At 42.7% G+C, this 22,087-nt stretch overlaps 1 protein-coding gene across 1 annotated transcript in view; it reads left to right on the top strand.

Moving 5' to 3' along the window:
* The first annotated feature begins 17,438 nt into the window (after positions 1-17,438).
* Positions 17,439-22,087, top strand: part of efnb1 (ephrin-B1) — a 78,034-nt gene continuing 73,385 nt past the window's right edge. Inside the window, exon 1 of the mRNA XM_039004756.1 lies at positions 17,439-17,557. Within this exon, the coding sequence (XP_038860684.1) occupies positions 17,439-17,557 (119 nt within the window). The remainder of the gene's footprint in view (positions 17,558-22,087) is intronic.

The following is a 22,087-nucleotide window of genomic DNA, read 5'->3' as shown; positions in this document are numbered from 1 at the left end:
AACCTAAGCTAGGTTAAATGGTCCCGCGGCTTACCTCAGCTGGCACAAGGCTAGCTTAGCTCTCTTGCATAGTTCACCTGAGCTCAGTAGGTCATCTTGCTTACTTAACAGGTCCCACCTACACAGTACTCCAGTCCAAGAGACTCTAAAACCAAGTCAGCCACCCATGTCAAGGCTAGTCTTTATAACCAGTAGCTGAAGCTGGGATAAAACACGGTGTGTTCTGTGCACAAGTGCCTGCCAAGCTAAAGCTCTCCCCTCGGGTACTGTTTTATGTTCAAGCCGAGGCTGGATGGGTAAATATCAGTCACCACCAAGCACTGTCTCCAGTACATGCTTACAGCACTCTGCCTCCAAAAATAAACCACTCTCTAACCCCTTGCTGTCTCTGTCCACATGCAAACTTAACAGTGAAATGCTTACTTACAGGCTCTTCCCAACAATGTAGATGGAAAGAAAATAGAGAAATAATAGAAAAGTAAAACATGTAATAATAAAAGTAAAAATAAACACACAATGAGTAACGATAACCTGGCTATATACAGTTGAAATCGTATGTTTACATACACCTTAGCCAAATACATTTAAACTCAGTTTCTCAATTCCTGACCTTTAATCCTTGTAAAAATTCCCTGTCTTAGGTCAGTTAGGATCAGCACTTTGTTTTAAGAATGTGAAATGTCAGAATAACAGTATAGAGAATGTCACGACTTCTGCCGAAGTCGTTGCCTCTCCTTGTTCGGGCGGTGTTCGGCGGTCGACGTCGCCGGTCTTCTAGCCATCATTGATCCATTTTTCATTATTCCATTGATTTTGTCTTGTCTTCTCACACACCTGTTTCCAATCCCATCCATTACATGTTGTGTATTTAACCCTCTGTTTCTCCTCATGTCTTTGTCAGAGATTGTTTCTTGTTAGTGTTGTTTTTTATGTGTATAGGTGCGCGACGGGTCTTCGGACCCATATTTGTTTATGTTCGTTTCTTATTAGTGTTATGGAGCATGTACTTGGACATTCATTAAAAGACTCCATTTTACACTCCGTTTGACTCTCCTGCACCTGACTTCCCTGCCACCTATACACACGACTCTCAGCTTTAATTTATTTCATCACATTCCCAGTGGGTCAGAAGTTTACACAGACTCAATTAGTATTTGGTAGCATTGCCTTTAAATTGTTTAACTTGGGTCAAATGTTTCGGGTAGCCTTCCACAAGCTTCCCACAATAAGTTGGGTGAATTTTGGCCCATTCTTCCTGACAGAGCTGGTGTAACTGAGTCATGTTTGTACTCCTCCTTGCTCGCACACGGTTTTTCAGTTCTGCCCACACATTTTCTATAGGATTGAGGTCAGGGCTTTGTGATGGCCACTCCAACACCTTGACTTTGTTGTCCTTAAGCCATTTTGCCACAACTTTGGAAGTATGCTTGGGGTCATTGTCCATTTGGAAGACCCATTTGTGACCAAGCTTTAACTTCCTGACAGATGTCTTGAGATGTTGCTTCAATATAGCCACATCATTTTCCTGCCTCATGATGCCATCTATTTTGTGAAGTGCACCAGTCCCTCCTGCAGCAAAGCACCCCCACAACAAGATGCTGCCACCCCCATGCTTCACGGTTGGGATGGTGTTCTTTCGGCTTGCAAGCCTCCCCCTTTTTCCTCCAAACATAACAATGGTCATTATGGCCAAACAGTTCTATTTTTGTTTCAGCAGACCAGAGGACATTTCTCCAAAAAGTACAATCTCTGTCCCGATGTGCAGTTGCAAACCGTAGTCTGGCTTTTTTTTGGCGGTTTTGGAGCAGTGGCCTCTTCCTTGCTGAGCGGCCTTTCAGGTTATGTCGATATAGGACTCGTTTTACTGTGGATATAGATACTTTGTACCTTTTTCCTCCAGCATCTTCACAAGGTCCTTTGCTGTTGTTCTGGGATTGACTTGCACTTTTCGCACCAAAGTATGTTCAGCTCTAGGAGACAGAACGCTTCTCCTTCCTGAGCGGTATGACGGCTGCTTGGTCCAATGGCGTTTACACTTGCATACTATTGTTTGTACAGATGAACGTGGTACCTTCATGAATGAATCATGGATGAATCAGACTTGTGGAGGTCTTGACTGATTTCTTTTGATTTTCTCATGATGTCAAGCAAAGAGGCACTGAGTTTGAAGGTAGGCCTTGAAATACATCCACAGGTACACCTCCAATTGACTCAAATTATGTCAATTAGCTCATCAGAAGCTTCTAAAGCCATGACATCATTTTTTGAAATTTTCCAAACTGTTTAAAGGCACAGTCAACTTAGTGTATGTAAACTTCTGACCCACTGGAATTGTGATACAGTGAATTATAAGTGAAATAATTTGTCTGTAAACAATTGTTGGAAAAATTAACCGACTTGCCAAAACTATAGTTTGTTAACAAGACATTTGTGGGGTGGTTGAAAAATGAGTTAATGATTCCAACCTAAGTGTATGTAAACTTCCGACTTCAACTGTACATGGGTTACCAGTATTGAGTCAATGTGCAGGGATACGATGTAATAGAGGTAGATACAGTGTATTTGGAAAGTATTCAGACCCCTTCACTTTTTCCACATTTTGTTACGTAAAAACCTTATTCTAAAATAGAGTACACACAAAATGTTCCTCATCAATCTACACACAATACCCCATAATAACGAAGCGAAAACAGGTTTAAAAAAACCAACAGAAATAACTTATTTACATAAGTATTCAGAACATTTGCTATAACACTCTAAATTGAGCCCAGGTGCATCCTGTTTCCATTGATCATCCTTGAGATGTTCCTACAACTTGATTGAAGTCCACCTGTGGTAAATTCAATTTATTGGACATGATTTAGAAAAGGCACACACCTGTCTATATAAGGTCTCACAGTTGACAGTGCATGTCAGAGCAAAAACCAAGTCATGAGGTCGAAGGAATTATCTGTAGAGCTCCTAGACAGGATTTTGTAGAGGCACAGATCTGGGGAAGGGTACCAAAACATTTCTGCAGCATTGAAGGTCCCCAAAAACACAGTGGCTTCCATTATTCTTAAATGGAAGACATTTGGAACCACCAAGACTCTTCCTAGAGCTGGCCGTCTGGCCAAACTGAGCAATCGGGGGAGAAGGGCCTTGGTCAGGGAGGTGACCAAGAACCCGATGGTCACTCTGACAGAGTTCCAGAGTTCCTCTGAGAAACAAGATTATCTGGCCTGAATGCCAAGAGTCACGTCTGGAGGAAACCAGGCACCTCTCATCACCTGTCTAATATCATCCCTACCATGAAGCATGGTGGCGGCAGGGTCTAGGAGACTAGTCATGATTGAGGAAAAGATTAACAGAGCAAAGTACAGAGAGATCATTGTTGAAAACCTGCTCCAGAGCGCTCTGGACCTCAGACTTGGGCGAAGGTTCACCTGCCAACAGGACAACGACCCTAAGCACACAGCCAAGACAATGCAGGAGTGACATCGGGACAAGTCTCGGAATGCCCTTGAGTGGCCCAGCCAGAGCCCGTACTTGAACCCGGTCTAACATCTCTGGAGAGACCTGAAAATAGCTGTGCAGCTCCCCATCCAACATGATCTGCAGAGAAGAATGGGAGAATAGCTTGGGATTAGAAGCTGTTCAGGGTCCTGTTGGCAGAGAGGTCAGTCTATGACTTGGGTGGCTTGAGTCTATGACAATTTTTAGGGCCTTCCTTTGAAACCGCCTAGTATAGAGGTCTTGTATGACATGGAGCTCAGTCACAGTGATGTACTGGGCCATACACACTACCCTCTGTAGTAAAGCCCTGCATGTGTATGAATTTTAAAACCAAGCTCTACCCATGCCCACGACGTTCAGGCACTACCCTACCCAGGCCTGATTGATCTCTGCCCGGGCCTGCCAAACCCAAAATCAGAAATAACTTCCTCCGTTAGTATCCATTAGCTGCTTATCTGTCGGTCCCTTGCTGCCTGCATACCTCGCGCTGCATGTGCTCTGTGCATGGCTCTGCTTGTGTGAGTATCCATAGCAACGCCTCTGTTTGCTGTTCTGCTCAATAATGAAACAGAGAGCAATTAGTTATAAACTAGCTACTTCCGTCACTCTAAACTCAAGGAACATTATTTTCTGTAAAATAATCTCTCCTGTGGACTCGGATAATGTTCTGGTCTTATATTTGACGAGGTTGAGGCACTTTGCTTGTGCTCTGCGCAGCATAGCTTCACAACAGTGGAATTATAGGTTCATCCACCAGTAGGCTAGGCTATCAGTTCACATCCGAATGTGGACAAATGCAGCAACAGTATTAATCATGATATGTAATTAAGACTTACAATAATCAGTTACTGACACCACCTTTACACAGACGCAGCGTCACACAGAAGGGAAATTAAATGCAAAATGCAAATAACACTGAATAAACTTACAAAACAATAAAACGAACGTGAAGCTATATATAATAAGTGCAGACACAAATAAGTGCAGACATATAACTACCTAGACTAGTCAAAAACCCATAGACATACAAAAACCCCTAGAAAAGTCAAAACTAAACAAACCACCCATTGTCACACCCTGACTTAACCAAAATAATAAAGTAAACAAAGAATACTAAGGTCAGGGCGTGACATAACTACTGGAACTACACAATACTTTTTTTTGCAAAACATAACATTTTTTTATATGAGTGAGGTAGGCAATAATTTATTTAGTTTTTCCACATCAGACCTGCCCAATTTTCACTTGAACATTTTTTTGTATTTAACTTCTTCCAGTGTGATGTAATTGGTAGCTTGGTAAACTATATTTTCAGAGTAGCTTCCCCAACACTGCACGTGATCTCTTCAACTGTGCAGACTAGCCCACAAGCTTATTCTCTGGAACAGCGCACATCTTCTCTCTTTACGTTCGACTCATGTCCCAGACCTTATGAACACAGCAGGAATCCCCTATATAGGGACAGGAGACTCCATCCCCAAGTGGTGGCCAAAGTGTGGGAGAAATACAGACAAGTGTCCATAGATCTCTTCGCATCACGCAAAGACACACTGTCTACTTTTCTTTGCACTAGCAAGCAGCAATGTGCCACTAGGGGTGGACACACTGGCACACGTGTGCCCAAGGGAGTGAAGGAACAGAGCTTATTCCTCATTCTTATAGCACCTCGATGACCAGGACAGCTGTGGCTAGTGGAGATCATTTCATTGCTTTTTATGGCCAGCCCTGTCAGCTGCCGTTGTGCAGGGATCTGTTGACCCAAGCAGACGGAGAGATTTTCCATCCTCATCCGGATATTCTGGCTCTTTGGGCCTGGCCCATGAGAGGATGAATCTTAATGCAACAGGCCTACTGCTCAGTCGTTGAGACTATTCAGAGCGAAAAGGCCCCTTCTACATGCTCACTATGACAATAAGTGGCATGTGTTTGAGGGATGGTGTGAGCAGAAACAGAGAATTCCCCTCCAATGCTCCATTTCCGAGGTGCTATGCTTTTTACAGGACTTTTGCCCCCTGTTCAAAAGTAAAGGTGTCCCTGGCTGCCATCTCTGCCTGTCATATAGGCTTTGACAATAATACAGTGTGACCCCCCCAATTTGTCTCTTTATGAGGGCGCATATTGCTTACGGCCTGTGTCCAAGCCTTTAGTCCCCTATCTATTGTGCTTGAGGCCATTTCACAGCAGCCGTTCAAGCCGCTGGAAAGCGTTGGAATAAGATATCTCTCATTTAAAACCGCTTTACTTATAGCCATTACATCTGCAAAGCGGGTGAGTGAGCTGCATGCACTGTCAGTCCACCACATGTGCCAGCAATTTGTCCCTGGGGTTATCCAAGGTTACCTTACAGCCTAACCCTGATTTTGTGCCTAAAGTCAGCAGTGCTTACAATTGCCTCACGTTAGAGCTGTTAGTCTTTCACTCACCGCCCTTTTCCTCTACGATAGAAGAGCATCTCCATCGCTTGTGTCTTGTGCACGCCTTACATGTCTACATGGACAGGACGTAGGGCTCTCGTCTCTTGGGCACCTCCCTATACGGACAGGCCCATTTCTCGTCAGTGCCTATCCTACTGGATAGTGGAGGCTATTATAGTGGCTTATAATAGAGAGGGGTTACCACCTCCGGAGGGCTTGAGAGCTCACTCCACCAGAGGTAGGGCTGTGTCATGGGCATTGTTCAATGGCATCTCTTTTAGAGAGATCTGTAATGCTGTTCTACCGACTGGACTTCGTTGGCGCATACAGTGCTCAGTGTCAGGGCCTTTGAGGGGTGATGCTCTTGAGACTATTTAGCTTCGGAGAGTATACGGGAGTTGGCTATATCTCCATCGTGAAATATGAAAATAAGTATTTGAAAAACAACTTTGCGTACTCTAATATTATGAGTGAGGTATATCACCACGCTTCCCTTCATGCTATGAATAACAAAGAAAACATATTCTTGATAATGGCTTGAGGGCTTGATCATGACACCTTATAAGGAGTGGGGTTCCCCACTATTGGCCACTCTTCCTGTCAGTCTACGTTGGGTGATTGGAGTTTCCTTGTGGTCATCGACTCAAAGTGCATTCCCCATAGTGAGATACCTCACTTATATTATCAGAGAACCGGTGTTATGCAAGTAAACTTAAGTCAATACTTATATTTGGTCGGGTAGGGTTTTGACTAAACTCACCGGCTCACATTCTGAGAAAAAACAACAACTTGTGATACTGTATCTTTTCAGTAGTCTCACCGCCACATTCTAAAACCGAGTAAGAGCCATTCTGTTTCATAATCAATGCACCATCTGCTGACATGGTGAGAGAAAACAGCATTTTTCAATTCCTCCCCACATCAATTATACAGTGCATTCGAAAACTATTCAGACCCCTTCCCTTTTTTCCACATTTTGTTACGTTACAGCCTTACTCTAAAATGTATTAAATTACATTTTTTCCTCATCAATCTACACACAATACTGGAAATGGCGCCGGAAGAAATGGCAGCAGTTTTACGGGCGCCCAACCAATTGTGCTATTATGTGTTTTTTTCGCGTTATTTGTAACTTATTTTGTACATAATGTTTCTGCAACCATATCTTACGGCAAAAAAAGAGCTTCTGGATATCAGGACAGCGATCACTCACCTCGGATTAGACAAAGATTTATTCTATAACAAAGACGACCCACAAGACATTCTCCAAACACCCCACAGGACCGACATCCCCGTTATTTGCAAGAGAAAGCAACGCAGGTACAGAGGACAAAGAGCCGAATGCCTGGTCAGGACCCGGCAAAGGCAACTGGGAAAGCTGCCGTTACCGTCAATACTACTCGCCAACGGCAATCATTGGACAATAAATTAGATGAGGTACAATCACGAATATCCTACCAACGGGACATCAAAAACTGTAATAACCTATGTTTCACGAAATTGTGGCTGAATGACGACATGGATATTCAGCTAGCGGGATATACACTGCACGAACAAGATAGAACAGCACACTCCGGTAAGACGAGCGGGGGCGGTCTGTGCATATTTGTAAACAACAGCTGGTACACGAAATCTAAGGAAGTCTCCAGATTTTGCCTGCCTGAAGTAGAGTATGTTATGATAAATTGCAGGCCACACTACTTGCCTAGAGAGTTTTCAGCTATACTTTTCATGGCTGTTTATTTACCACCACAGACAGAGGCGGTGCTCCTAGTGGCCAGAGACTTTAATTTTATCTTTATTTAACTAGGCAAGTCAGTTAAGAACAAATTCTTATTTTCAATGACAGCCTAGGAACTGCCTGGTCAGGGGCAGAACGACAGATTTGTACCTTGTCAGCTCGGGGATTTGAACTTGAAACCTTTCGGTTACTAGTCCAACGCTCTAACCACTAGGCCACCCTTCCGCCCCAAATGCAGGGAAACTTTATTCAGTTCTACCATATTTCCATCAACATGTTAAATGTGCAACCAGAGGGAAAAAAATTCTAGATCACCTGTACTCCACACACAGAGACGCGTACAAAGCTCTCCCTCGTCCTCCATTTGGTAAATCCGACCACAACTCTATCCTCCTGATTCCTGCTTACAAGCAAAAATTAAAGCAGGAAGCACCAGTGACTCGGTCTATAAAAAAGTGGTCAGGTGAAGCAGATGCTAAACTACAGGACTGTTTTGCTATCACAGACTGGAACATGTTCCGGGATTCTTCCGATGCCATTGAGGAGTACACCACACAGGTCACTGGCTTTATCAGTAAGTGCATCGAGGACGTCGTCCCCACAGTGACTGTACGTACATACCCCAACTAGAAGCCATCGATTACAGGCAACATTCGCACTGAGCTAAAGGGTAGAGCTGCCGCTTTCAAGGTGCGGGACACTAATCCGGAAGCTTACAAGAAATCCTGCTATGCCCTGCGACGAACCATCAAACAGGCAAAGCGTCAGTACAAGGCTAAGATTGAATCATACTACACCGGCTCCGACGCTCGTCTTATGTGGCAGGGATTGCAAATTATTACAGACTACAAAGGTAAGTACAGCTGCGAGCTGCCCAGTGACACGAGCATACCAGATGAGCTAAATCACTTCTATGCTCGCTTCGAGGCAAGCAACACTGAGGCATGCATGAGAGCATCAGCTGTTCCGGACGACTGTTTGATCACGCTCTACGTAGCCGACGTGAGTAAGACCTTTTAACAGGTCAACATACACAAGGCTGCGGGGCCAGACGGATTACCAGGACGTGTGCTCTGGGCATGTGCTGACCAACTGGCAGGTGTCTTCACTGACATTTTCAACATGTCCCTGATTGAGTCTGTAATACCAACATGTTTCAAGCAGACCACCATAGACCCTGTGCACAAGAACACAGAGGCAACCTGCCTAAATTACTACAGACCCGTAGCACTCACGTCCGTAGACATGAAGTGCTTTGAAAGGCTGGTCATGGCTCACATCAACACCATTATCCCAGAAACCCTAGACCCACTCCAATTAGCATACCGCCCAAACAGATCCACAGATGATGCAATCTCTATTGCACTCCACACTGCCCTTTCCCACCTGGACAAAAGGAACACTTATGTGAGAATGCTATTCATTGACTACAGCTCAGCGTTCAACACCATAGTACCCTCAAAGTTCATCACTAAGCTAAGAATCCTGGGACTAAACACCTCCCTCCCTCTGCAACTGGATCCTGGACCACCTGACGGGCCGCCCCCCCCCCAGGTGGTGAGGGTAGGTAGCAACACATCTGCCACGCTGATCGCAACACTGGAACTCCCCAGGGGTGGAGTTCAGGTGGAAAAAAGGGTTACCTAAGTATGGTTCCCAATCAGAGACAACGATAGACAGCTGTCCCTGATTGAGAACCATACCCGGCCAAAACATAGAAATAGAAAATCATAGAAACACAAAACATAGAATGCCCACCCCAACTCATGCCCTGACCAAACCAAAATAGAGACATAAAAATGATCTCTAAAGTCAGGGCGTGACAGTACCCCCCCCCCCCCAAAGGTGCGGACTCCGGCCGCAAAACCTAAACCTATAGGGGAAGGGTCTGGGTGGGCATCTATCCGCGGCGGCGGCTCAAGGTGCGGGACGCAGACCCCGCTCCACCGCTGGCTCACCCCACTTTAGTGGCACCTCCGGTGCGGGGACCCTCGCCGCCGACCCCGGACTGGGGACCCTCGCCGCCGATCCCGGACAGGCCGCCCTCGCTGCGGGCCCCGGACTGGGCACCCTCGCTGAGGGCCCCTGACTGGAGGCCGTCGCTGGAGGCACCGGACTGGAGGCCGTCGCTGGAGGCTCCAGACTGGAGAACGTCGCTGGAGGCTCCGGGCTGGAGGCCGTCGCTGAAGGCTCCGGGCTGGAGAACGTCTCTAGAGGCCCCGGGCTGGAAGCCGTCTCTGGAGGCTCCGGGCTGGAGGCCGTCTCTGGAGGCTCCGGGCTGGAGGCCGTCTCTGGAGGCTCCGGGCTGGAGGCCGTTTCTGGAGGCTCGGGGCTGGAGGCCGTCTCTGGAAGCTCCGGGCTGGAGGCTGTCTCTGGAGTGGAGAGACACACAGGAGGCCTGGCTCTGGGAGCAGGCACAGGACTCACCAGGCTGGGGAGACATACAGGATGCTTCTTCCTTGGCGGAGGCACCGGATACACTGGGCCGTGGAGGCGCACTGGCGGTCTCGAGCGCAGAGCTGGCACAACCCCTTCTGGCTGGATGCCCACTTCCACCCGGGAAAAATGCGGGACGCTGGCACCGAGCACACCGGCCTGTGAATGCTCAACCGAGACACAGTGCGCATCACCCCATAGCACAGGGCCTGACCAGTCACATGATCGCCACGGTAAGCACAGGGAGTTGGCTCAGGTCTCCAACCTGACTCAGCCACACTCCCCGTGTGCCCCCCCCCCCCCATTTTTTTTTTTAGGGCTGCCTCTCGGGCTTCCTTGCCAGCCGTGTTCCCTCATAACGCTGCTGCTCCGCCTTAGCTGCCTCCATTTTCTCCCATGGACGGCGATACCCCCCGCCTGCCTCCAGGGTCCCTTACCATCCAGGATCTCCTCCCATGTCCAGGAGTCCTCTCTACCACGCTGCTTGGTCCTTTGGTGGTGGGAAGTTCTGTCACGGCTGTTGAAAGATGAGGACCAAGGTGCAGCGTGGTGAGCGTACATTTTCTTTTATTTTCGAAATGACACCGACAAAACAATAAACAATACAAAACTAACCGTGAAGCTCAAAGGCTATGTGCCCTAAACAAAGTCAACTTCCCACCAAGACAGGTGGAAAAAAGGGATACCTAAGTATGGTTCTCAATCAGAGACAACGATAGACAGCTGTCCCTGATTGAGAACCATACCCGGCCAAAACATAGAAATAGAAAATCATAGAAACACAAAACATAGAATGCCCACCCCAACTCATGCCCTGACCAAACCAAAATAGAGACATAAAAAAGATCTCTAAGGTCAGGGCGTGACACTACCGCAATCAGCCTGTCTGTATGTAGCCTCGCTACTTTTATAGCCTCGCTACTGTATATAGCCTGTCTTTTTACTGGTGTTATATTTCTTTACCTACCTATTGTTCACCTAATACCTTTTTTGCACTATTGGTTAGAGCCTGTAAGTAAACATTTCACTGTAAGGTCTACTACACCTGTTGTATTCGGCGCACGTGACAAATAAACTTTGATTTAATTTGAATACCCTGTAATGACAAAGCGAAAACTGATTTTTAGAAATGTTTGCAAAATTATTAAAAATAAACAACAGAAAAAACTTATTTACATAAGTATTCAGACCCTTTGCTATGAGACTCGAAATTGAGTTTAGGTGCATCCGGTTCCATTGATCTTCCTTGAGATGTTTCTACAAAACCTGTGGTAAATTCAATTGATTGGACATGATTTGGAAAGGCACACACCAGTCTATGTAAGGTCCCACAGTTGACAGTGCATGTCAGTGCAAAAACCAAGTCATGAGGTCGAAGGAATTGTCCATAGAGCTCCGAAACAGGATTGTGTCGAAGCACAGATATGGGGAAGGGTCTGCAGCATTGAAGTTCCCCAAGAACACAGTGGCCTCCATCATTCTTAAATGGAAGAAGTTTGGAACCACCAAGACTAATCCTAGAGCTGGCAGCCCGGCCAAACTGAGCAATCAGGAAGATGACCAAGAACCCGATGGTCACTCTGATAGAGCTCCAGAGTTCCTCTGTGGAGATGGGAGAACCTTCAAGAAGGACAACCATCTCTGCAGCACTCTACCAATCAGGCCTTTATGGTAGAGTGGCCAGACGGAAGCCACTCCTGAGTAAAAAAGGTACATGACAGCCTGCTCGGAGTTTGCCAAAAGGCAAACAAGATTCTCTGGTCTGATGAAACCAAGATTGAACTCTTCGGCCTGAATGCCAAGCGTCACGTCTGGAGGAAACCTGGCACCATCCCTACGGTGAAGCATGGTGGTGGCAGCATCATGCTGTGCGATGTTTTTCAGCATCAGGGAGTGGGAGACTAGTCAGGATCGAGGGAGAGATGAATGGAGCAAAGTACAGAGAGGTCCTTGATGAAAACCTGCTCCAGAGCGCTCAGGACCTCAGACTGGGGCAAAGGTTCACCTTCCAACAGGACAATGACCCGAAGCACACATCCAAGACAACGCAGGAGTGGCTTCGGTTCAAGTCTCTGAATGTCCTTGAGTGGCCCAGCCAGAGTCCGGACTTGAGCCTGATCGAACAGCTCTAGAGAAACTTGAAAATAGCTGTGTAGCAATGCTCCCCATCGAACCTGACAGCGCTTGAGATGATCTGCAGAGATGAATGGGAGAAACTCACCAAATACAGGTGTGCCAAGTTTTTAGCATCATACCCAAGAAGACTCGAAGCTGTAATCGCTGCCAAAGGTGATTCAACAAAGTACTGAGTAAAGGATCTGAATACTTAAGTAAATTTGATATAAAAAAAATTAAAAAAAATAATAATTCCGTAGATCGACGAGGGGAAAAAAACAATTTCATCCATTTTAGAATAAGGCAGTAACATAACAAAATGTGGAAAAAGTAAATGGGTCTGAATACTTTCGGAATGCATTGTATATAGACAATGCACTTTAGATAGAGAACCCCTTTTAGAGCTAATTAACACACATAATTTCTAACAACAGTAGCACTTCTTTTTCATAGCCTAAATTGGTACAGCGATGCAGCAATGTAAGGGGAATGTAATAATGTAATTTCTGATGTCATACTGTAATGTTACAGTAAAGGTACAGTATGACATCAGCAGGTACAAGATGGCCAAACAAATGTCAATGTTCAGAAACTATGTTTTCTATTAGACCATTTATTATGGTATTGATCTACAGTCGTTGCCAAATGTTTTGAGAATGACACAAATATTAATTTTCACAAAGTTTCCTGCCTCAGTTTGTATGATATCAATTTGCATATACTCCAGAATGTTATGAAGAGTGATCAGATGAATTGCAATTAATGGCAAAGTCCCTCTTTGCCATGTAAATGAACTGAATCCCCCCAAAATATTTCCAATGCATTTCAGCCCTGCCACAAAAGGACCAGCTGACATCATGTCAGTGTTTCTCTCACAGGTGTGAGTGTTGACGAGGACAAGGCTGGAGATCACTCTGTCATGCTGATTGAGTTTGAATAACAGACTGGAAGCTTTTCAAAAGGAGGGTGGTGCTTGGAATCATTGTTCTTCCTCTGCTGTCAACCATGGTTAACTGCAAGGAAACACGTGCCGTCATCATTGCTTTGAACAAAAAGGGCTTCACAGGCAAGGATATTGCTGCCAGTAAGATTGCACCTAAATCAACCATTTATCGGATCATCAAGAACTTCAAGGAGAGCGGTTCAATTGTTGTGAAGAAGGCTTCAGGGCGCCCAAGAAAGTCCAGCAAGCACCAGGACCATCTCCTAAAGTTGATTCAGCTGTTGGATCGGGGCACCACGAGTACAGAGCTTGCTCAGGAATGGCAGCAGGCAGGTGTGAGTGCATCTGCACGCACAGTGAGGCGAAGACTTTTGGAGGATGGCCTGGTGTCAAGAAGGGCAGCAAAGAAGCCACTTCTCTCCAGGAAAAACATCAGGGACAGACTGATATTCTGCAAAAGGTACAGGGATTGGACTGCTGAGGACTGGGGTAAAGTCATTTTCTCTGATGAATCCCCTTTCCGATTGTTTGGGGCATCCGGGAAAAAGCTTGTCCGGAGAAGACAAGGTGAGCGCTACCATCAGTCCTGTGTCATGCCAACGGTAAAGCATCCTGAGACCATTCATGTGTGGGGTTGCTTCTCAGACAAGGGAGTGGGCTCACTCACAATTTTGCCTAAGAACACAGCCATGAATAAAGAATGGTACCAACACATCCTCGAGAGCAACTTCTCCCAACCATCCAGGAACAGTTTGGTGACGAACAATGCCTTTTCCAGCATGATGGAGCACCTTGCCATAAGGCAAAAGTGATAACTAAGTGGCTCAGGGAACAAACATCGATATTTTGGGTCCATGGCCAGGAAACTCCCCAAACCTTAATCCCATTGAGAACTTGTGGTCAATCCTCAAGAGGCGGGTGGACAAACAAAAACCCACAAATTCTGACAAACTCTAAGCATTGATTATGCAAGAATGGGCTGCCATCAGTCAGAATGTGGCCCAGAAGTTAATTGACAGCATGCCAGGGCGGATTGCAGAGGTCTTGAAAAAGAAGGGTCAACATTGCAAATATTGACTCTTTGCATCAACTTCATGTAATTGTCAATAAAAGCCTTTGACACTTATGAAATGCTTGTAATTATACTTCAGTATTCCATAGTAACATCTGACAAAAATATCTAAAGACACCGAAGCAGCAAACTTTGTGAAAATTAATATTTGTGTCATTCTCAAAACTTTTGGCCACGACTGTACTATGTCATACAGTTGTTGAGGTCATCAGTCTGTAAGTCCATAACCAGTAAAAACACAAGAGGAAATCCATAGCCAAGAATGATCTAAATGAAAATATCTCGCCACAGTGGCTGCCTTTCATTGGATATGTATTTAGAACGTCAGTTTAAACAGCCAGCTCTAACATAAAACTGTCCAAACACACCTCTTAGTACCAAAAAGTAGTCCATCTTTTATCAATAAACTAATTTTCCCTTGTGGCGCAGCGGTCTAAGGCACTGCATCTCAGCGCAAGAGGCATCACTGCAGTCCCTGGTTCGAATCCAGGCTGTATCACATCCGGACGTGATTGGGAGTCCCATAGGGCGTCGCACAATTGGCCCAGCATCGTCCGGGTTTGGCCGGGGTAGGCCGTCATTGTAAATAAGAATTTGTTCTTAACTGACTTGCCTAGTTAAATAAAGGTTAAATAAAAAATATATATAATTATGACAACTAGCTGCATCCATCTCCCTCTTACTGGATGGCAAACATGGCTTGAATTGATATGCATACAAACAACAATTTATAATATGTGTCTGGTTGATGGCAATTGCAATCTGAGAGTAACTCTGCATTTCATACTTGACACAGAACTATACAGCTGATTATATTCAGTGAAGCTGTGCATTTCTCAAGGGCAAAACAGTAGTGTCCACATCTGGGAATTAAACCTGGCCACATGCCAATCCTCTGCTACATCATACTGCTGGATTCCTGGAGCATTTCACTACATGCCTGAATGGTATTTTCAATAAGTGTCATATTCAAATGAAGACCTATTTGTCTTTTCCTTCCTTATTCCAAAGGTTGAAATAAATGAGGTTGGAGAAACTTCTACATAGTCTACTCTCATTCCATGATATCAGGTTATATCAAATAAGCAAACTGCAATGTAAAGTTGCTATAGGTGTCTATCCTAAGTAGGTCACCAATCAAACATCTAGTTTAGAGCAATGAGTTATTTTTAGAGACCTGCCATAGATGAAGTTACAGCAATATGAAAAGGTCACTTATTCCTGACTTTGTAGAGATGCATCTAATGCTAACCATGGCTTGAAACACAACTATGAAAACAGTTGTGCTCTAACTTTACATTTTTAGAATTAGTTCGTTTTTTGGTGTACAAGCACAATCTTACTAGGTAGCTTTGGTTAAGGCTTGTGTTGAAATGTGATTTAAGAAGAAATAGTTTACATTGGAACCATATCGAGATATTTATTAATCAATAACAAATGTTAAATACACATTATAACTGGTAAAAAGTTAGTTAATACGTTTTGAAAGAGCAAAGAGCATTACTATAACCAAGTAATGACTTTACAATAGGCTGCCATAACGTTGATATTAAACATCATTTCACTTCAAAGGCATCAAATATATTACAAGCAGGGAAACGTTTTAGGATATAACATAATAGGCCTATAATATAATAGAAACAGAATAGATACAGCAAGATCCACTCGTGATAATGCGTTCTGTTTTCCCACAACGTTTCCACCCATTCCAATAGAGGGCAACATTGTCAAATGAGTATTGCAAGCCATCTTAGACCTACAAGAGTCACATAGAATAGCCTACCATCTGTAATGGGAGACTCGAGGAAACTTTAAAAATGTATGTTTTGGATTATATCAAAACATCTTATAAGTAGCCCATGTAGTGAGCAAGATCTGATAATACATTTACCGTGCACTGCTACGTTAAACCTTATGTAGGCATACTATATTACCTGTTGATTGTGGAGACAAGTCTAGGCCACCATATTCACCATGTCTAATCAATTCATAGTTATACAACATAGTCCGTGCATATGTTGAGAAAGATAATTATCTCTTAATTATAATGTATTCACTGTAAAGGCCCAGGCTGCACTATGCCTGAATCTCTTCAGTCAAGAGAATGTTCACCAACTGAATAACGAGAGGACTTCGCCAAGCTTCCTTGATTGGTTAGGAGGCCAGGGCTATCTAAGCGTTGCATTACGTACGCAGCAGTGTGTGCGAAAAAGGAGTATCGAAAGCTAGTTTGGTGTGCACTGTACGCTGGAACCTTCACTGGTAAAATTCATTGCGAGTTCAAGTTAAATAGGCACAATATTGAACTTTATTTACAAACTGGTTTATTTTTTTTAGAGACTCTGAACTGGATTACTCACTCGTATCAATGACGTGATGTTTAAGATACTATTCATGCCCTTTGGAAGAAGCAGTTCAGCGCGGACTTCGAACATGAGTTGGTGTCCACAATATACAGGCAGACTGTAACATTTCAAGTGGATTCTAAGTTCAATGCATCGGAGCCTAATGTCCACCTGAAATAAGGATTTTGCGCATTTTATCACGACTGTTTTTGAGTCTGCTGCTACACTGATGGAGTAGGCTACTTTGGAGGTACGCAAAATATTTTCTGTCAGAGCGTTTTTTTTTATAGTCGCTAAAAATTAAATGGATTTATCTATAGACAACGGCTTCACCATACAAAGAAGACACAGTTGCACCAACTGGACAAAACAGATGTTTACTGAAGAAGCAAGAACAAAAGGGTCACATTTATTGTAGTCTGCTTGTTAAATGTGCATCAACAACCGAAAAACGCACTCCAGCGCACGGGTTCGTGGGTGAAAACTCCACTTGTTACCGGATTCAACATTATTTTCTGACCAGTAACAAGAAACTTGTTCTATCAATGCGTTTAAACGTGCGCATATCCTACCTTACAAATATATGCGACACCGGTAAGGTGATGAGATAAAGAATCCAGAACATTGACTCACCTGCAAGATACTCTTGTTCTGCTTGCATAGCCTACACGAAACGGGAAAATAGGATTTCATATATTATATTCATTGCTGGTTAATATTTTTCTATCGTCAACGTGGTTTTACGCATACTCTAGGCTAGGCTACATGCGACACTAGTGAATGGGATCTAGAATTGTGCGAGATTTACACTGTATCCACATTTTCGAATGATTTCATCGTGCCGTTGACTAATTTGCCTGACTGAATAAGCGTGGAAATGGCAGGCTCCGGTTCCAATTGGAAGTACTACCTTTGGATTTTGACAGTCTTGTGCAGGTCGCTGTTGCCCTTTGCCAAATCGTTGGAATCGGTGATTTGGAACTCGCAAAACCCCAAGTAAGTGTTACATTTGCTAATCTAGTCTATAGAAGACTTAAACTGTATTACCATGCATTGAATAAAACACCGAATACTTATGTTATTCTATTAGCATGCGTAAAGCTTGCTAATGGAAATAAATATGCATTGACGCCTGGACATGTTTTCGACTACTGTTTACGCTGAATGACATTCAGGACTCTGTGATGTGCTGGCTCTGAAGACTCACACCGTGTTGAATGAAACAGCATGCTGTAAAACAATATGAAAGAAGGCATCATAGGATAAAGCCAGACATTGTTTGATGGCATGTATCAGATAGGCCATAGTTTAAACTATACAACAATAAGCATTCAGTTCTGCCTAATGAGTCATTAATAGATTTCTACATGTTGTGGTAAATGTCTTTCATTTAAAGTGTATAGGTTATTTTTGATAGGATTCATTAACTCGTGTTTGCCATTAATCAACTTCCAACCAACATTTATGAGGTGCCAATTTCACCTAGAATCAACCAGGCCCCACCATTTATGGGTAGCCTGCATCTCTACTGCAGAGTGGTCTCTACAATTAAGGGAGAGGCAGCAACTGCTGTTTGTGTGTGTGTTCTCATATGTGTTTTTAGGTGCTCTCCTCTGGCTGGAATGACACATTTATAAGTGTGTTTTCCAAGTTTAATCAATCTCTTTCTGGCTTTGATGGTAGACACATTGCCTAAGATAACATCCCAACTTAAGTCCCCAGAGAGTAACAGGGACTTTGCTTTTAGAATATGTAGGCCTTTTAATGTTATTTTGTTATTTGATCTAGATTAATATATATCAAATGTCTATATATTTGTATTTCAATCCAAGTTAGTCCTGGAATTATTTATATTACCTAGTCTTCAATAGATTCTATTAAGTTTTTCCGCTGTTGCGGTCTCTGTCTGTCTACAGTGTAGAAAATAACACATATATATATATATATATATATATATATATATATATATATATAAATAAATAACCCTTTGGCAAAATCCCTTCAATTAAACATTTCATTAATATAAGGGGGGGAAAAGTTGTGGTACCACAATGTAGCAGAGTTATGTATCATGCATATAAATATATATGGGCTGATAAGGTGAATCACACATTTCATAATCAACTCTTCAAAATGTGAAATGTTGAGAACACATCTCTATTATTCTTGAAAGCAGTTACCAAGGGACTCAATATTCAGGATCTAAACACCAGCTGTGGATGTAGACAAGTGAAGTGGCCTAGTCCTGGCCTTGTTCACTCATCAGTACACAGTTTAAAAGAAGTCACGACACTGAACAACGTAAAAGACAAGACTTCAATTGCCGTTTACCATTTGTTAAAATAAAGGCTATGTTGTTTTAAAACAGTTGGTGGCTGTTTTCTCAAGTAAGTTAATGTTTGTTTACTTATCCCACCAAGGGGTGATGCTTTGCTCTTCCTACCTCTACAATGCTGGTAGTTAGGTCATCCAGAGTGCAGACCGGCACTTAAAAGCTGATTACAGATCTATCTGGACATGAGGACATGCTCATGTTCATAAAGGCATAAAAAAAAACATCATTGATTTGTTATACATTGAATTGACACAAACAACTGCAGGACTGCACCTCCAGAGAAGCTTACCTCAAAACATAAAATATAGATTTTCTTTCCAATGTATGAACTCAAATAATTAATTTTATATAGAGGCACAACGTTTATTTTGCTGAATTGGTGCAGACTAAGTTTGCTCCAACTGCAGCTGTAGTTTTTGAATTGGAATGCAGCAGCCATTTTGTATCAAGATATTGTATGTCAAAGTTGTCAGTAGTTGGGATTAGTTCCAGTGTGGATATAAACTCAAACTTCAGTTCTCAGATGATGAGCAGAGCCCACACATGTTTGTTGAAGAAGACATTGTCTCAAGTGTTTTATATTGCCTAATAACAAAAAAGGCCAAAGCAAGTCTTTTCAGGGAAGCTGAAAAAATACATGTTTGAGTTCTTGTTGGCTGTAACGATGGTATGACTCGAGGTGATGGCCCTGCAAGACGCTTATACATGTCTAACTCGGAAACAGACATATGGAATAACACTACCCCCATGCTAGCATTGGTAAATCACTCTGTAAAGCATTTTACAGGACTTTCCACAGTAATTTCAGGCAAATTGGCTCGCCCCCCCCCCCCAAAAAAAAATAAGCACATTCACGCAAATGCCCCTGGTATAAAATATTGGCTGATAGTATGTTTCAAAAGCACTGGTTATTACATAAATTATTATATTGTATGATTTTGTGATTTCCACAATTTTCTAAAAAAATAAACACATTCACCTGGTATATAATATTGGCTGTTAGTATGTTTCGAAAGCACTGGTTAATACATTAATTATTATATTTTATGATTTTATGATTTACACATTTTTCTCAATGGGATACTTCACTTCTCTGTCAATGTTCACTCAAATGGTCTTTTACTTTGTCACTCAGTATTTCTGTTTCTTGTTCAGATTAACAGACTAACAGAAATGTTTTTGGGTTGCCACCATTCCCTTCTCCGGCTCTTTATTATTTTGCCTCATTAAAGTTATGCAGACGGTCTACCACATTGAGTCTTATACACTTCAGCCACACTGTCTGCTGAATTCTCACCAGTACCAGACCTCTGGCTTGGCTAGCCCACACCGTTACAGCTATAAACTTACGAGAACGTTCCTTTCATTTAATCACATGAATCATGAAGTCACACTGAAACATGTAGATAGGCCTACTGAGATGCAGAGATGGTGATTGGGCACATGAGGAAAAGCTTGTGGTAGACCAAGGAAATTGACAGAATGCTTAAAAGTGTGAACTCTAGACAGAATGCAAAGATTAATGCACTTAAAAGCTGTTCTTTGGTCACAAGCCAACATTTTAAGATACTGTTAACATTTTGGACAAGTTGTTTCTTGCAGACTTCTAATTTAAACATTCAAATTAGGGCTGTCAAAGTTAACGTGTGACATGTATACCGCCATAATTTCTTTGCCGCTGTTAATCGCATCTCCATTTCTTCAACGCACAGAACCATATTAAGTGCACATTTCCACACTGACCCTTTTAAGTGCAGAACACAACATGAAACACAGCTAGTCAATGCTTGCTTGCTCCTTTACATAGCTGAAGACCGTGTGCCTCTAACCAAAATCATGTGAAAGTTATGCCCAATATTACCAGAGTTATGCTTTTTCTTTCTGCCGTTGATTCGTGCACATGTCACGGGCCGTTTTAAACTACTTGTGAGCCTCTATTTTCTGGTTTGATAACAAACATTGTTTTGCTAGCTAGCAACCTGATAACTTGACCACTGACTGGGCTATACACAGTTGGATGGTATAGCCCATCCAAATAGATGCTTCAACACACACACACACACGGTATAGATGCTTCAACACACACACACAGCGAGCGCGTGCGTGCGTGTGTGAGAGAGAGGTGTTTGAGGGAGGGAGAGTGTGTAGGCCTATGTGTGTAAAGTTATCTGAAGAGTACAGATGGTTACGGTGTTTTCTTAGCATTGTTGGACATGTTTAAAAGCTCTTTGTTATTTGTATCCATATAGCCAGTAATTATTTCCTATAGTCACACTCATTTAGAATGCCTGAAGATTTAATAGTACTTAAAGCTGTGTGTGTGTGTGTGTGCGTGCAAGTGTTAAACTTCAAGAACATTGATAAGAGAGAGTAGTTCTACTTAAACATTGTGAGCATTAATAGCTGTATGCTTGTGACTTTTGTGTTGTTTATGGTGAAAATGCTATTAAAACATTCTGTTGTTTCCGTCCTTTACAATCAAAGTATATTATTCCTGTAACTCAATGCACTACTTTTTAAGTGGAAAAATCTTTATTTTGGGCCAAATTGTAGAAAATAAAAAAATTGTGATTAAGTCGATTTTATTATTTTAATAGTTTCACAGCCCTAGTTCAAATCCATCATAGGTAAAGGTATCACACATTGTATTTCAGGTGTATATTTATAGATATAACTATTACAACCAATAGATTGTTATTTTATTTTGCTGTGATATTGCTGTAGGAGTGCTGTTTCTTCTGCAAGAAGGATAGATAACCGTATATATTATTTTAGCTTTTTCTCTCTTCTGAGACAGCAGCTAAATGGAGTGTTTGCAAGGGGGAAATAGCTGTAATTGGATTTATTGATATTGAACAAACCTGCTTCTCTCTAATTTCTCAGGATGGAATAAAATGAGGTAATTGAAAATCTCAGAAGTGAGCTCACTATTAACTTAATATAGATTTACCTGCATTTACTACAGATCTACCATGATTTTTTTCAAAGCACAATCAAATATATTATGACAAACTTGTATTTATTTTGTTATGCATGTTATAGCCTTAGAAAATATACTTAATGTCATATTTGTCATTTTATAATATAGTGTGGTATAGCAATTCCCATGTTGGGCTGGGACTGGTATCTCACAAAAACATTGAGAAAGAATATAGTCATTTGTCACTTTATCTGTTTTTGAGACCCATCAC

The sequence above is a fragment of the Salvelinus namaycush genome, chromosome 12, assembly GCF_016432855.1.
Source record: "Salvelinus namaycush isolate Seneca chromosome 12, SaNama_1.0, whole genome shotgun sequence".
NCBI classification, from domain to species: Eukaryota; Metazoa; Chordata; class Actinopteri; order Salmoniformes; family Salmonidae; genus Salvelinus; species Salvelinus namaycush.
This window is presented reverse-complemented; position numbering and strand designations above follow the sequence as displayed.